Source organism: Diospyros lotus, chromosome 13 (genome assembly GCF_014633365.1).
Source record: "Diospyros lotus cultivar Yz01 chromosome 13, ASM1463336v1, whole genome shotgun sequence".
NCBI classification, from domain to species: Eukaryota; Viridiplantae; Streptophyta; class Magnoliopsida; order Ericales; family Ebenaceae; genus Diospyros; species Diospyros lotus.
In genome coordinates, this window is record NC_068350.1 from 5,980,377 (window position 1) to 5,997,796 (window position 17,420).

Sequence of the window (17,420 nt, forward strand, 5' to 3'; positions counted from 1 at the left end):
GTCAATCAAGAAACTAACTATATAAGAAATAAAAGACAGAAGGAAGAAAGGCTTATGCTTCAAATGTAATGAAAAATTTAGTCATGGACATCATTACAAAAGGCTATTCATGATTTGAGCTTGCTTGAATGATAGTGAGGCAGACAAAAAAATGGACATTTCTAGTGGAAGTCTTGAAGTTCTATGGCTATCATAGTTGAATTATACCCTCGAGGACAAGGGTGTTTTCAAAGGGGAGGGAGTTGATACGGTCCAAAAAAAATTATTTTAATTTATTTATTTGTTTCTCTTTTTGAATTAGTCTCTGTTGAATAAGTCAGTCATGTATTTAAGAATAATTAGTTGTGGTTGAACTCTGTTATGGATTGATACATTGCGGATTCTGCTTTGCTATTTAGTAGGGAGATAGTTGTAACTTAGATGTTATATATTCCCTGTTGCAATAAAAATAAATATTAGAATTATTTTTGCAACAACAATTTAGTTTGAACATCGAAGGTTTTTGCTCTTTTTAATGAGCTAAAACTCTATGATTTTTCTCTTTTAACTCAAAATAGGTAGATGAAAGAGTACTGTCTTCATGACTGTACCAATCAATGGCCATTAATTATATCATTTGTGAATTCAAAAGTGAAAGTAAGGAAATTGTTACATGTTTGCATTAGACAATATAAGGTTTGACCAAAGTAGGCAAAATCAAAGGGAGAAAGGGGCATGGGCCCCACCCTCTCCACGCCGAGTCCTTCTTCAGAGCCAGAAAGAATTGCCAGACGGGTTTACAGAAGCGAAATCTCGCGATATTTGCCTCGCATAAAAATCTCATGTGAAATTGTTCTTTTATCAACTCGGCTGATTCAGTTGCCTCTCCAAATTCGTCGGACACATGATTATTCAAAAGAAAATTATCTCATTCTCTGAAGCTTCCACCTCAGTGTGGCGCCAAGCAACATCTCCGGCATACCGTTCAAACACACAGAGAACGTCTGGGATTTGGACTGGGTTCCCATCTTGGTCGGCGTAGTAAGCATCCATGAACACAGCGTTTGCAGGGCAATCAACAGTTCTTTGGAGTGAAACAGCTGACGAGATGAAACCGAATTCGCCGGCGTCGAAGAAGGTCCGGTAGTACCACTCGTTTGTAGGATCCATGTAAGGCACAAAGAGCTCGGAGAGATGCCCTTTGTATAGGACTCTCCGGCTCAGGCCTCTGTTGATGTCAAAAATTGAAGCCAGAGAGATGACGATGCCCGCCCGAACGTCATGCCGCAGGTGGAAACTCCAGTCTGCCCAGCTGTGTTGTAAGGCAAATGAGCCAATTAATTATTCTTTCAAATTCTTATTCATAATGAACTTGCAGGAGTTAACGCCCATTTTGTAATAAATTTATGGGCTCTTTTCATCCAAAATTAAGATCAGATTAATTATTACACATCTCATTTTAATTTTAATAATTTTTATTGGTTGTTGTTAAATAAAGACATTTGTTTATTATAAAAAATTCAATAAAAAGTGTTTATCCTTATAATAATTTAAGTGTCACTACTATAGAATACATTTATTACACATATAATAATGAAATGAAAGTAGCTTATAATTTTAAAAGGAGGTATGTAATCATTACTCTTATGCCAATAAAGCATATTATTTTTGTATATTTATCATATTTTATTTTTAATGGTAAACAAATTTTTTTTTTATCGATGATAGATAAATGGTATATATATTTTGAATTATTTAGTCAATTGTTAGAATTATTTGAAAGATCAAAGTCTTTCACAAACCTCATCTCTTGTCCTGAAACTCGGAAGCTGTGGCCATGGAGCTGAACAATGGTTATCGGCTTCACTGACGCTACAAATGGCGGCTTCAGCCGCGACCCTCGATACTCCTTCCGTTCGGCCTTCGGCACCACAACCTCTCCTTCATCTGAATAATGAACAATCTCCATCTGATCAAGATCAACGACTATGATTATCCCCTCAATCGGCCTAACATGGATGTTAATTGATCCGCCTCTGTGAAAGGAGGAGGAGAAGGGGGTTTTGGGCGGGAGGATAAGGGGCTTTCCGACGGGGCCACCACTGCTGAAAGGAGGAAGAGAAGGGGGAACTGAAAGAGCATAGAGGAAGGGGGCCACTCGACGGTTTCGGGCGGAAACTGAAAGAGCATAGAGGAAGGGGCTTCAGGGTTTCATTGGTTATTTTAGAATATTCTGACAATGTGAGGGATAATTTTGTCAAATTACGGTCTTCTGTAAGGCCGTCTGGCAGGTCTTTCTGGCTCTGTAGACTTTTCCCTCCACGCCTCTGCTCCCGATGGGAGCAACATATCACCCCGTGAAAGTAATGTTGGGTCAAAAGTTGCGATTGGAAAGTAGCTGCAACATTAAAGGAAGAAAGGTGGCTGCAATGTTTGAATAAAATATTCAAAGTGAAGAAAAAATAGAAGAAAACAAAGGGCCAAATTTTTGACATTTATGAAAGAAAAAGCTAGAACCTGGAAGAAGAAAAATGCACTATTGAAATTGAACAGAATGATAAAGAAGCTAGCAGTCACAGAAGAAGCTAATAGTTGCAATAGTTGAAATTTTATGCGGCACCAACGCGTAAGGGAGGCCTATACAGCTCATTTGATGATCATTCCAAGTATTCCATTTTAGGTGAGAAAAATAGAGAGTTAAAAATATTATGAATATTGCTCCTATTTACAGGAGAGATTGTTGTTGTTATTTTTTTATAATTTAGAGGGAATGTTGCAACTCTTATTATTTTTCTGTAATGAATTCTTCTATCTTTGCTTATAATTTTTATCTTGATTGATTTGAGAATTTTTCACGTAAAATTTGTGTGTCCCATTTTTTCATTCTTATTATTTTTTTAAATTATTAGTTGCGACTTTGCTCTAATCTGGTATTATTTTTGAACAAGTAATTGGCACCATTGCTCCAAAAGAACCAACATATAATGTTGAATGGAGTCAATTGTTCCGAAGAAGAACCAACATATAATTTTTTTTTTATTATGTATGTATATATCATGGTTTCACTGCTAAAATTTGAAAATTTTAAATCTACCCTCTACGCACAAGTTGCAATTTCTTACATAGAACATAAGATGGAGAGGCAGAGGTAGAGAGTTTGAGAGAGTTTTAAGTTTTAACCTTACATGTGATCTGGAAAAAAAATCAACCTTAAATTATGGAATTTTTTTACCTTTAATACATATTTAGTAAATAATAAAATATTTGAGAATAAAATGGTTAATTTATATTTAGTAAATAATAAATTACTTTTCCCCCTCCCAATCTTAATGTGTTTGGGAGTGTGGAAAGTGATGAATTTGAATAAAATGGTTAAAAATAGAAATAGACTCTTTTTCCTTTGATGGAAATTAAACTCTTCTAATGTGGAGAGCTCTAGGGTTGCCATGACCATAGTGAGCCCCCACAAATGTTGTCATTTAGTTTTGGGGGCTATTTAGGTTGTTAAATTAAAGGATACACCTCAACGACTTTGGCAAATTTGCTAGCATGAGATGCCAACATTGAAATGCATCCTAACCCAATTTTACGTCTTGAATTCACCTCCCATTGCGACCACACCAAACATAATTCAATAGTACAACAACCTAAGAGGCTCGTAGTGGAAGGATGGCCCCCACAATAGCCTTCAAGCCTTACATTTTCAAACACAAAAACTCACGCCAATACAAGAAGGGATAGCTAGACGCGAAGGCCCCATAGCACAAGCATATATAAGATGACTCATCAAAAGAAAAAAGAGGATCACTCCAAGCAAAAAAGAAAAACTCTCTCTCTCTCTTTTAAGAAGAAAACTATTCTCATTCTGTATACTAATTTAAATATCGAAAAATCTTTATAGGAATGCCCTCAAACAACCCCGTAACTCTATTTTGCAAGTATCACCTTCCCACCAATGGTTCTAGTCGGTGCTAGGTTGACTATCCAACTACAGTTTTTATTAGTGCAATAACTTGCATTATCATCTTGTTATACATTACTTTGATCCCATTCCATTACTTTTCAAATAAATCCCTCGCACATGGAGATTGTACTTCATATTCACTTCCAAAGAGATTGGATTATCATCACCAACAACACTTTGACTGAGATTGGCAAGGAAGGCAATCCAGGTGGGATAAGCCTCTCCAAAAGCATGTGTATGTCACTGCTAACGGTGAGTACACAATATTCTTTAATAAAAGAGTGAGAATAGCTTGTTATGCATTCACTTTGTGATTTATTTCTCTACTCGCCAAATTTCTTATAGAGAGTGAACTCTAATTAGTTGCCAGGGCAGCTTAAGGGGTAAGTTGGTGAGGCATGTGTTTAGGACCCCTTGAGCTTAATAAATAATTATTTTAATTTTATTATTAAAATAAAATTAATAAATATTTAATTTTTTATTAAGGGATTGAGGCCCTAAATTAATGATGACCTAGGGCCTCCCAACCCCTTAAACCGGTACTGTCACTTTGTTTTTAGCCCCTTGTTCAGAAGAAAAAATATACTGACAATTATTAAGTAACCCAATTCTCTTGGTGCAAAAAGGAATTTAACAATTGAGTAGCAAATATCAAGATCAAGATTTGTAGTTGTTTCCTTTGTTTGTTGGAATTAAGCTTTCTTCCCCATTATTGACCAGAGCAAGCTGTAAATGTTCATTGATTGTAGTGGAGCTCTTGAAACTGCTAAATCCTGTGATTTTTCCTGTTCATTCTTGGAAAGTTTATCACGTAAAATAAAACATCGTGTGTCTTAAGTGTGTGATTGTACTTATTTTTGCTGTCTATGTGTGTTTGTCTCTACCCATCATCCATCAATAACCTTCCCTTCCACAGACATCATCAAAATGCAAGAAGAAGCATGCCATAGTTCGATAAAACTTCTCTTTTTATTTGCAGCAAATAATTCAGTAAACCTAAGGAATGCTGAGCCAGATATTCCATCAACTCATACGTACATATGGCTCTGTAGATAGATACATATAACTTACTGAAACAATGTTCAAACATTCTGGAAAACCATGAATATAGGCACTATCATGGCTTATCTCTGCAACAAATTTCATATACACAATCGCATCTACTTCGGTTTCATCTTCATCTCTCATTAACTAAGCGATTATACGCATGCCTTAATTAGCCTATATTCATATTACAGCCCTATCTTTACATCTACTACACAGTTAAAACTAATTTAGTTGCTGTAAATGGATGCAAGGATGCAGGAACCGAAGTCGATCGTCACTCCCAACCCATCAATGTTTTCCAAATCGCTTCCTCAATCCGGTCCCTGGGAACTGACAAGCCGTCCCCTTCAAGCAAAACTCTGTAAACTTCCCATTCCCGGTCCCCGATCACTTGCCTTCCTATCTCAGCCTGGAAATGCAATTCAATCAGTTTGAAAGGGCGCCAAGGCGTGCAAGGGGAAATGCAATTAAAGGTAATGCGGTGTGAAGATTAAGTACCAAAAAGATGCCGGTGTTGAGCATCATGAGTGCAAGGGTGATGTCGTAGAAAACAAGAGGCCGGCCTTTGCCAGACAACTCGACAGGATTTGCTACCAGCAGTTCTGTGTCGGGACCCCGGCTCACTACAGCTACTCTAAGAGGGCGCAGTAGTTCCATCCGAATACGAGATGACAACATGTTCTGCTTGCTAAGGTCGACTATCTTCTTCCCATCGGCTTGCATGATGAACAAGTCCACTTCACAGTTTCTTTTCTCTTTCGTGGTGAAGCGACCGTAAGAGATCTGGCACACGCGATGAAACGCTAACCTCAGAAATACCCATCCAGCATCGATCGTCGACTTTTGTGGCAGTAAGATATATATATATATATATATAGAACAATAACAGTAAATTATGCATTAATGACCTCAGCCAGTTAAGAACCCTAAGATCCATCTCACTTCAAGAGACTATTTCATCTTCAAGGCTGTTAGTTATTTTATTTATAAATTATGCATTAATGACCTCAGCCAGTTAAGAACCCTAACATCCGTCTCACTTCAAGAGACTATTTCATCTTCGAGGCTGTTAGTTATTTTATGTATAAATCGTAAATATCACAAAGATAAATACTTGATTGCCAGCTAAAATTTCAAATCTTTGAAACTTATCGTGCCACAGAGCCTCCTTGAACATTCAGGTCAAGTACACAATTATAGGACGAAAAAAGCACTTTAATCACAACTCAAATAACCACTCTTCTCTAAAAATACTCACAATATACTATGCTAAGTGATTTTTTGTGTATCCCAAACCTTATGCAGGGACCTCTATTTGTAGAGGAGAAAACCTTAAATGATAAAGTTTAAGAGATGAAGATCAACTGGAATTCTAATTTCGAATTCTAATTTCAAAATTATTTCACTTACAGATAATTTTATTTTAGGATTAGAACTTATCTTGATGGCTTTTGAATATTAATTGACCATTATCAATTATGATATTTATCTTCCACTCGAGCATAATAGGCCAACCAATATCCAAAGTATGAGTATCACCTCCCTTATTAGAGTAGAGTTTTATATTGTAAAATGGGTCGTGCAACCTGCGAGATATAACTAAAAAAAAAATAGGAGCAAAATATTCATTAGAAAACCTTCAACTCTAATCTGATGAAACATCTCGTTGTGTTCTGACTTAACATTATCTCATTCTTCTATGAGAAACTGTTACTTCATATTTACGTATTCACAATTGTTCAAATATCACAAAGATATCACAATTGTCCAACTAGAGAATACATATATTCAAGAAAATAGTTAAGTTTTCTTTTTGTACTCATATTAGTCCATTTTGAATCAATCGCTCTTCCAAAAATGTTTCATGAGTTGAATCTATCAATAACTATAGGAAACATACCAAAGTAGCATTTACTGAACCATTACTTCAAGAATTCCAAAAGGCACAATATAAGACCATTCACAAAAAAAGTCGGGACTCACACAGTGAGAATGAGGGATGTCTCAATTTGTACTCACTTCCTTTATTAGTCGTGCTCATAAGCACATATAGTATGAATTACATGCTATGGTGATTTCCTCCCACTAAGACCCATTATTGCCAATGGCTCTACGATTAGGCAGAAGATCAACCAAGTCCCTGACATGGTTTGATTTCATAGACTCCATTTTGTCTTCCATTACATTAATCTATTTTTCTTTATTCAGGGATTTCATAGCCTATTCAAAGTTGTTAGGCTTGTCAAAGTCATGAGGAACTACCATAAAAGCTTCCTCTTCAATCTCAAATGACAAGAAAGAATGCTTTTTCAACTACTCCCTCTTACTAATTCCTTATGAGGAATTGACTCGTGTGTTACTCCTACTTGGATCAAGAGTTTTAGATATCATATTAGACTCCTCATTGAATCCAATTGGAGACACACTTGGTTCAAGATCTCCTCACTCATATAGTTGCGAATCCTTATCAATCTCACTCCTTTTGGGAAAATCATTTTCCAAAAATGTAGTATCTCATGATTCAATTTCAGTAATACTCACATCTTTTTTTTCTCCGATGAATACATATCCTTTGGAGTGTTCTGAGTGTCTCACAAAAATACACTTTTTACCCCTCAATCCCAATTTTCCAAAATTGTGAGAAGGGTTATGAACAAATGTTGTTGACCCCAAGGCCTTAGATTCGTTAGGCCAGGCTTTCTTCTTGTCCATAACTCATAAAGAGTATTATTCACTAATTTAAAGGGCACTCGATTAAGTATGTAGGCAACAGTCAATAGTGTACCTCTTTGATACGAAATTGGTAGATCTGCTTGCACCATCATGGACCTAACCATTTCTAAAAGGGTTTTATTTCTTCTCTCAGTAACACTATTTTGTTGTGGAGTATATAAAAGAGTCAATTGTCTATTAACCCCTTTTTCATCACATAACTCTCTAAAGAGATTGCATAGATACTCACGTCCACGATAAATTCTTAAAATTTTGATCGTGTTTTCTATTTGATTATCCACCAGATTGGTGTATCGTTTGAAGCATTCCAATGCTTTAAATTTGTGAGAAATCAAATAAATATATCCATAATGCGTGAAATCGTCTATAAAAGTGATGAAATATGAGGCACCGTGCCTTGCCCTCACACTCATTGGATCATAGATGTTAGAGTGGATGAGTTGTAATGGAAAAAATCAACTCTATTGTCTTTTCCAAATGGTTTTCTAGTTATTTTACCAGCTAGACAATGTTCACATGTGGACAAGTCAATTTTAGCGAGTAGGCCTAAAAGGCCTTCTCGAGCTATCCTATTCATTCTTTCTTGCCCAATATGATCTAGCCTAGCATGCCAAACATTCACATTTACATCCACATTTTCATGAGATGTAACAAAAGAGTAGTCTTGATTATTATTACTAAAATCACAATCCATAACCATAAACCATTCGAAAGGAAAGCAAAACCAAAGTAAATTGTCTCTAAAAACAAATCCATATTAGTACTGAAGAAATTTAATCTGAAACCTAAACTAAGAAGGAATGTAACTGAAATTAAATTTCATTGGAAATCTGGAGAAACAAGACATCATGAAAAAGTAGAGTTTGTCCACCACGAAATTTGAGTTGACAAGTGCCTATGCCCTTGATTTTGACTCTTACATTATTCCCCACGAATATCCATCTTGACTTCTTGGGTATTTGGCGATATCCCATGAAAGCTCCACAGTCTCAAACTACGTGGTTGGTTGCTGCTGAGTCAATCCACAAAGGACAAGAGTTGGCCTATCGTGACACAACTAGAGACAAAAAGCAACGTAAGTGAATGAAACACCATCTTTTTCAGCTCAGCACAATCTCGAGCGAAAGGGCCTTGACCACAATTATAGCATTTTACTTTCAAGATGTCCTTCTCGCCTCTCTTGCCTCTTTGGCATGAGTTGGTCTTAAGTTTATCCTAGTCCAACTTTTTAGTCTTCTTGCATTGAAGAACCTTTTCCTTTTCGCTTTCTTTTGTAAAAGGACTTCTTGGAACATGATTTCACAACATATACCTGATTAGGAATTCCAATAACCTGCAGGCGCTCTTCTTCTGACTCCAAATGACACACTTTATCATTAAACGTTCTAATGTTATCATTATGTGTCATATTTACTTTCATATGTTCCCAAGTAAAGGGGAAAGATCTTATAATAGCCAAAACCTGTTGCTCATTAGCGAGATTGTGCCCGCCTGATTAGAGTTCCCTAATCATATTTGACATCGCCATGAGATGTTCTCTCATGTTATGATTTGGACACATCTTATAAGTGTCAAATTTTATTGTAAGAATCGTTGGCCTTGATAACGAGGTATTGCCACATCTTTCTTTTATGGCATTTCACATATCTCTAACAAATTCATGATACTCAAATTGACAAAGAATGACATCTTGCATATAGCTCATCAATGTAATGCGAGCTAGGGTATTTTTTCTTTTATGCATTATATGCGTTTACATCTCTCCCATGTTGGGTTGTATTCCCACTATCAGGTTAAACTAGAGATGGCAAAATGGGCCCGGCCCGACGGGCTGGCCCGTTGGGGCCCGGCCGGGGACCGGGCTAGGGCCAGCATTTTGCTGGCCCATTTAAGGCCGGGCCGATTTGGCCCGGCGGGCCAAATGGTGGCGGGCCAGGCTGGCCCGCCTAGCCCGTTGGCCCGCTAATCGACAAAGACAAACCCCCCTCAGCCTCGCCTCTTGCCCTAGCCCTCGCCCTCACCCTCTGCCTCGCCCTATGTCGCCCTTGCCCTCACCTCGCCCTCTGTCTCACCCTCGCCCTTGCCCTTCGCTCGCCGTCGCCCTCGCCCGCGCCCCTCGCTCTCGCTCTCGCCCTCGCTCGCCCTCTGTCTCGCCCTCGCCTCGCTCGCCCTCGCCTCGCTCGCCCTCGCCCTCACCCCTCGCTCGCCCTTTGTCTCGCCCTCGCCCTTGCCCTCGCTCACCCTCTGTCTCACCCTCGCCCCTCGCTCTCGCCCTCGCTCGCCCTTTGTCTCGCCCTCGCCCTCGGCCCTCGCTCTCGCCCTCACCCTCTGTCCCGCCCTCGCTCGCCGCTCTCGCCCCTCGCTCGCCTGCGCCCCTCGCCCTCTCTCGCTCACGCCGCCTGCCTCTGGGCCAAAAAAAAAAAAAAAAAAAAATTGAGCGGGCCCGTGTAGGGCCGGGCTAGGGCCAGCAATCTGCTGGCCCGTTTTTAAGCGGGCCGATTTGGCCCGGCCCGCGGGCCACTTGGTGGCGGGCCGGGTTGGCCCGGCCCGGCCCGTTTGCCATCTCTAGGTTAAACCATGACATTTGTCAAAGTCTATGTGACTTCGATTTCTTCCGATATAAATTGCACCTTTTGATGCCATACATCATAATTGTCTCTAAACAATTTTTCACCCTTATTCAGTTCTATAATTATACTTACTAGACATGTAATTGATTTAAGGGACATAACAATCCATGAGCTAGCATCCATGGATTTGTAATTACAATAAAACAAATCAAGAATATAGTAATATCACATATATATTGGAATCGAAAGGTGGTCGATACTTTCAATCATCATCCATATACACATGTTCAACTATTATATAATTAATTATAATTTGTGTAATTCATATAAAATATGCCATGTCATATTTATCTCATATACATGTTCAATTTTAACAAAAAAAATTGCAACTAAAGCAGTTATCATGACAATATTAAAACACAATTTTACTTTCATGATTATACAAAAGAATTAAAGTGTACATACCAACCTAGCATGTGTTCTAAGTTTAGAAAAAACTCACATAAAATTCACCTAGAATAATCTATACATGTGTACTATAGAACATGTCATAGAGATGAAGATAACATCACTAATTTTTAAAAAATTAGCATTTCAAAATTTTTTGGATATGCTAAAAAAATAATTCTAAAAAAAGTAGTTTTTTTTTCGAAAAACTGTTATTGGGTCTGGATCTGGTCACGATATCCTGTATGGATTGGGAATCTGGGTCGGGCAAGGTCCATACCCGCGTGGATCTGCCTTTAATGGATTGGGTTGACCCTAATCCAGATCCACTTCATGGATCGCTTGATTGGGTCAACCCGATCCGGATATGACCCAGCGGGTCGACCCAGCAGTACTTAATGGGTCACCCGATCCGGATCTGACCCACAGAGAGTTTTTTCTTCAGCTTCGCGCTGCCGCCACCGCTTCATCTTTCTTCATCGCCGGCTGCCTCATCTTCCTCACCCTTCATCGCCGGGTGGCTTCCATTAACGGCTGCCATGGCGTCGAAGCCCATAGCCTCTGGTGACGACAGACATGTCGAGCACCAAGCTCTCGGCCATGTCAGTGACCAAAGGTCGTCGGCCACTGCCATGGCGAGAATCAACCCACGGTCGAGAAGACGGCCACAGCGAACCCACGACAACGACATTGAGACCCAAGGCCCATGAGGCTGCAACCGATCGAACCGCTTCACCCGCCATGGCGAGGAGCTTGAACCGTCAGCGCCGTTGAAGACCAATCGATCGACGGCGATGGCATAGGCCAATTGATCAACAGCAACAGTGAGCAATAAAGACTGATGGCTCATGGCCAAGAACGAGGGCCGACAGGAAATCGGCCATGGCTAGCAACCAAAAAAACCGACGGCGATGGCAATGCTTAAGGCCATGGCCAGTCGGTCGGAGATCGTGCGGCGGTCACAGCCTCGGTCGGCGACGTCGCGTGGTCACAGCGGACACCATCGGTCACTACTACGACGCCCCACGTTTGTCGGCCACACGAATGGTCCTTCCACCGGCCGCGACGCATACGGCGCCGGTGACACAGCCTCCGTCATGGCCAGAGAATACCAAACAGACAAAAAAATAAACAAATTTTGTGCGGGAAAAAAAATTCACCAGTTTCTAAACCCGTGACTCTGATACCGTTTGTTAGTTATTTTATGTATAAATCGTAAATATTACAAAGATAAATATCCAATTAATAGCAAAATTTTTGGATCTTTAAAACTTATCCCGTCACTAGCCTCCTCGAATTTTCGGGTCAGGAGATAGAAAGTACACTCTAACCACAATGCAAATTCCCACTATTCTCAAAGAATACTCATAATATATTATGTTTAGTGATTTTCTGTGCATCCCAAACCTTATGAAGAGATATTTATTTATAGAGGAGAAAATCTTAACTGATAAGATTTAAAAGATAAAAATCAACCAAAATTCTATTTTCGAAATTATCTCATTTAGAGAGAATTTTATTTTAGGATAAAAATTTATCCCATCTTATTTTATTTTTGATCAGATGGACTCATCTTGATTGCTTTTGAACATTACCTAATTATGATATTTATCTACAAAGGCAGTGACACATTAGAACTGTAATCAATCACTAATATAAAACAAAAGATGTTTAAGCTCCGTAGTATTCTTCTGCATCTAATTTTCATGAACACTAAACATCAGATTTCTTTACCTGAATGTTATAATCCTTCAGGGTTCTCATTATGTCGTAGAGTAGACCTTTGTGATCTTGGCAAACAATTTGGACAAGGGTGTGAGAAGGACTGAGAGAGTTATCCATGTCAACCGATACACTGTTGGAGGTGAGAGATCCACTTTGATGTTCGTTGAGGTCTAAGTTGAACTTGTCCTCTGTGATTGCAGGTGGAAGAAATGAATGACCTTGCGAGCACGCAGTAATTTCAGGGCCAACCATTTCTATCTCACAACTAATCATGTCATCGCCTAAAGCGGCTTTTAGATGGTCAAGTGTATCTTCCTGTCTCTTCCTTGTATGGAGAAGTTCCCTGACCACAAGACGATTTTGAACAAACCGTAAGTTCAACAATGTCAAGAGATGATATAGCAGATGTTGGCGAAGGAGTCTGACAAGTATACCATAATTAACCAAGAAAAGAGTATCAAATGCTAACGAGGAGGAAGCTACGAGCAATATGCAATATAAATAGTATTACTGCATCATAAAACATGTCAAGATTGTAAAAACCTGGTGTCGGTGACAAAAAACAAGTCCACCACTCTGCCATCTGGGGTGGTCGAGACCTTCACTCTCTTTATTATAAGCTCAAGATCGCAAAGAACTACCGTCACATCTGCCCAAAGTGTTCTTCACAACTCAGTGGCATGTATTACTGATATGTGCTAGAATCTAACAGCTCAAACGACACAAGGAAACATCAGAAAAATTAGAAGTAAATAAGCAAATGCTCTCATTCTCAATGTAGTTCCAGATCATGTAATTCATTATGCTTGTTTGTCAATTAAGAAAACAATGGAAAATCCCTAAAGTTTTAGCCCAATAACAACTGCAACAAGTCTCCTCTCCCTTCTGCTTCTCAGCATTCAAATACAATGTAAAAGAAGACAAAGAACAAAGATGTTACCCCATTAAAGGAGGATTAAGATCTCATCTACAAGATTGCTTCTGGTTTCCAAATTCCACTTGACAAACAACCAGCCAAAAACCACACAAACTAAAATCAGCTCAAGAAAACACACAACCATTCACCAAAAAAAAAAAAAGATTATTGAATCGACTGATTGAACCAAAATCAGATAGATTCATGAGTAAATAAAGGGTGTCTCAATTGCATCCCGCTATGCAAAAGTCGAGGGAGGGCCGTCTTTATGCACAGCTTTACCCTTACTTTCCAAAGAGACTGTTTCCATATCATTGCTGCCAGGCTCGTCCTTAGTTAGATTCAAGAGTGCAACAAATTTAAATTACCATGAAGAAGGCCTCTGCGGTCACAGCAGCAGAACTTCAAGAGGAAGACATCAGGAGGCTCGGGGGGCTGCAATTCGGAGCGGTAAAAGGGAATCGCAGAAGCTAAAGAACAAGAAGGGCACACCCCTATCAGCCTCTTCTTCAACAAACCCCATCTCGTGCTCGGTTTTCCGATCACCCAGAACACTATGTAGCACCATCTCCCATCCGTAGACACATCTGCATCAAACAACCAAAAACCCATCAATTAATTCTTTGCATCCATGTCGCAAAATGCACAGCTCAAGCCTACTGTTCTAACATTAAAACGCTTATTAAGGCAGAAATTTCAGATGGGATTGGAGCAATATATATACCGCCCCTGACAATGCTCAAACCAAAGAAGAGGATGAGGCGGCAAAGATCACAGCCCAAGCCGGTCTTGTCGGGGCAATTGACAGTGATGATGGTGGGGTCGTCTTCTTTCTCGGACTGCCTGATGATCACCACATCGTCGTATAGAATCCCCATCTCTTCTTCCTCCCCAAATTGTTCCTGAAAGTGAGAGATCCAATCCAAGCTTCTCTTCGTCTTCGGGGGGATACTGGCACTGTTGGATTTTCAGGGTTGTTTCCCGGACTGTTGCTTAATTTGCTCTGTCTGTGTGGTTGTATGGAGGACTAAAAACAAGCCCGGTTGCAAGAGATAAAAACAACCCAATTTGAGGGAACTTGGGGTTTTTGCAGAGCCGCCTTTGTCCGTTGTGTACTACTACCACTACTAGTCTCCTACAACTACCCTACACAGAGAGAGAGAGAGAGAGAGAGAGAGAGAGAGTTTTCAATTCCAATTCATGTATGTGTATGTCTGTAGGCAGAAAGAGCGGCAGTGGGCGGAGACTGGCCGGCTTAAATCAAACACCCCTTTTAGGCCAACAGACCAACTTCCCCGTTCTTCCTTCCTTCCTTCCTTCCCCCATTAAATTCACATTTTGAAAAATGTGTTTACTTTGAAATTTTGAGTAAAATTATTTTATGATATTTTATTTAAAAAATTAATTATTATTTAAATAAAAAAAATTTAATACTAATATACTATTAAATATATTTTAAAATTAATGAAATATTACAATATTTGTTTCCCAATTACAAAAAAAATACAAACAAGTTGCTTGGTTTTCCTTAGTATATTTAATATATGCTATTATACTAATATAGTATATTTAATATATACTATTAAATACATTTTGAAATTATTTTTTTCCCAATCTAAAAGTTGCTTGAGAAAAAGGCGAATCTGGCTAGAGGAGCAGTAGACCTTGGCCGATCTGAGTTGCTGAAGAAGCCGAATCGACGACAGTGGTTGAGGACGAACGACGGTGGTTGAGTTGCTAGAGGAGGCGGTGGCTAAGGACAAACGGTGACGATAGCTGGAAGACGAACAATAGTGGTGACTGAGGGCGAACAACGATCGTGGCTGGACGACGAACCAAGAAGATTGAATGGCCAGGGGGCGGTTGACGGTGGCTTTTGGCGGTGGCGAGCGACGTCGACGATGCTCATGGCAGCGACGGAGATGGAGGGTGCGACCGACAGCCGATGCGAGAGAGAAAGATGAGAGGAGAGAGAGAGAAGAAAAGAGAAATCTATGAAAGGTTTGGGGGGGAGCCTTTGCGTTTTCCGTGTTTTCAATTTTTTGTGTGTTTTCACATAAAACACCCAAAACAACAAATATTGTTTTGGATTTTCTTTACAAATTTTTTTCTTGTTCTTGAAAACGCGTTTTTGAAAATAACAAAGAGAATACGTTTTCAGTGTTTTGAAAAATTGAAAACAGAAAATGGCTCGAAAACGCCAAAGAGAAAGTTTTAATTAATTAAATTAAATATATATTTATCTCATAAAAGCTAATCATGAATAATAAATCATTAAATTAGTTCTTTGGATAAAAGAAAAATTCTTGAAAGTCAAACAGGTTGACAGACAGGCTTACAGAACGGAAACTAAAAGATTAAAATGTCATCACCCACATTGTATTATACTTTTTTTAATGTAATATGGGTGAGAGTATTTTAATCTTTTAACTCTCATTCTGTAAGTCTGTCTGTCGACCTGTCTGACTTTGTAAAAAAACTCGAGATAAAATTAAGTTATTTTTGTTAGCTTTAATCATTTCGGTTAATATGGATAAACTGGGTTCTCTTTTAGTTTCAGTTTAATTGATTTTATTATTATAAAAAAAATCGGCTAATTTAGTTAAGTTGTTGCCTTGCCTACTCCGCAGCCAATTAGGTAACTAAAGTGCTCACCGCCACTTCCTCATTGCTTTTGTTTTTGTTTTTTAACATTGAAGAGAAAAGAAACAAACTAACGCTGAAAAGAAAACGATCAACTTATATAGAAAAAAAACAAAAACGATAAGGTCCAAAGGCCACCAACCAACAACCACGCACTTGGTTTCTCTCAAAATATGATGTTGGCAATCATAAAAACACATATCAAATGAAGTAAAATCAACTTTAACATTGTTGTAAATAAGAATTTTATTGAAAATGATTAAAAAAAAAAAAACGTCTATAATTTTAAGGTAAGACATAATTCGAGCCTTACAATAAAAGATTATACTAAAAGATCTAAATAATTAATAAAAATATATAATTATCTTAACAATAAGTGAAAATATGTACAACTCTTGGAGAAAATCTTCATCAACGTCACATTCTAAAAACATTTAAATAAAACTTCTTCCCTAAGGATCATCTTAACTTTGGCTATCCAAGGTTAACGGTTGTGTTGTCAACCCTATGATACTTACTAGAATAATCACTTAAGGTGCATAGAGATACTCATAAGTCATTTAGGTCGATTGAAGTTATTTTTTAGTTAGGTCAACTGAAGTTATTCTTTAGTTAACCAAAGTTGGTCAAAAAATTTGATCTCATATCTTAGATTGACCTAGCATTTGATCAAAGTTATGCGTTTAGCTACAACTTCAATCGACTGAAGTTGTGTCTTTGGTTGACCAAAGTTCAATGGTTGTGTTTTATTGTACTTATTTTTTGCATCCCTTTTATTGCACGTCAAGAGTATATTTTTGCAAAATATTTTTCACCTTATACTTTAAAATCATTGCCTGATTTTTTCATGCAAAAAGGTAATATCTCTTTTTGAAGAAAATGCTCTTTAACTTCTATTTTTGCATATTCATGTCTCTAACTTGAATTTTTTGTCTCAAAAAGTTTATGACTAATTTTGTTTTTAGGTTGTCTCCTTTTTTTTTTCCAGATTATCTTTTTAAACAATGATCTCTAATATGTTGTGTTAGCCCAGATTCCTACAATTGCTGTTGAACATTGAAAAAAGTTTAAAAGTTTTCAAATTTCAAAATCATTTTATGTTTCTCAGTGTAATAACTAGTTATCGAAAGATGTTTATATATAAAGAGTGAGTATGAAGGCTTCAAGAGACATAAGAACAAACTATTGATAAAACATTCAAACAAGAGTGAGAAGACTGAAATACTGGAAGCGTATTAGCTAGAATTCTCAATTATTAGTGACTTATTTGGTTTGTCTCTGATTGTAAATTTGTTATTTTTTACTCACTTGTTATATGAAGAGATTGTATTTGCTAACAATGTGTTAGTGATTCTTACTCAAGTAAGAGATTGTATGTTGATTTTAGCTCCAATTA

The 17,420-nt window shown here is 38.2% G+C and overlaps 2 protein-coding genes across 2 annotated transcripts; both read right to left on the reverse strand.

Moving 5' to 3' along the window:
* Positions 1-743: 743 nt before the first annotated feature.
* LOC127788798 (primary amine oxidase 2-like) lies at positions 744-5,131 on the reverse strand. Its single transcript, XM_052317411.1, has 5 exons — positions 5,015-5,131; positions 4,661-4,728; positions 2,246-2,377; positions 1,782-2,180; positions 744-1,291 (listed from the first exon to the last, which is right to left on the reverse strand). Exons 1-5 carry the CDS (start codon positions 5,129-5,131, stop codon positions 892-894), a joined length of 1,116 nt encoding a protein of 371 aa, XP_052173371.1. The 3' UTR covers positions 744-891.
* Positions 4,894-14,657, reverse strand: LOC127788914 (ACT domain-containing protein ACR10). Its single transcript, XM_052317595.1, has 6 exons — positions 14,106-14,657; positions 13,750-13,968; positions 13,009-13,114; positions 12,475-12,808; positions 5,489-5,773; positions 4,894-5,399 (listed from the first exon to the last, which is right to left on the reverse strand). The coding sequence occupies exons 1-6, from the start codon at positions 14,257-14,259 to the stop codon at positions 5,265-5,267; spliced, it is 1,233 nt and encodes a 410-aa protein (XP_052173555.1). The 5' UTR covers positions 14,260-14,657; the 3' UTR covers positions 4,894-5,264.
* Positions 14,658-17,420: the final 2,763 nt, after the last annotated feature.

What these genes read in the sequence shown, in the direction of transcription:
- LOC127788914 (XM_052317595.1), bottom strand. Translation starts at nt 14,259, where the DNA reads ATGGGGATTCTATACGACGATGTGGTGATCATCAGGCAGTCCGAGAAA. An exon ending in CCGCAGAGGCCTTCTTCATG is followed by an intron (nt 13,115 to 13,749) that starts GTAATTTAAATT and finishes CACTTTGGGCAG; the next exon opens with ATGTGACGGTAGTTCTTTGC. An exon ending in TCAACACCGGCATCTTTTTG is followed by an intron (nt 5,400 to 5,488) that starts GTACTTAATCTT and finishes TTGCATTTCCAG; the next exon opens with GCTGAGATAGGAAGGCAAGT.
- LOC127788798 (XM_052317411.1), bottom strand. Translation starts at nt 5,131, where the DNA reads ATGAGAGATGAAGATGAAACCGAAGTAGATGCGATTGTGTATATGAAA. An exon ending in AATGTTTGAACATTGTTTCA is followed by an intron (nt 4,729 to 5,014) that starts GTAAGTTATATG and finishes AAGAATGAACAG; the next exon opens with GAAAAATCACAGGATTTAGC. An exon ending in AGACGGCCTTACAGAAGACC is followed by an intron (nt 2,181 to 2,245) that starts GTAATTTGACAA and finishes GAAACCCTGAAG; the next exon opens with CCCCTTCCTCTATGCTCTTT.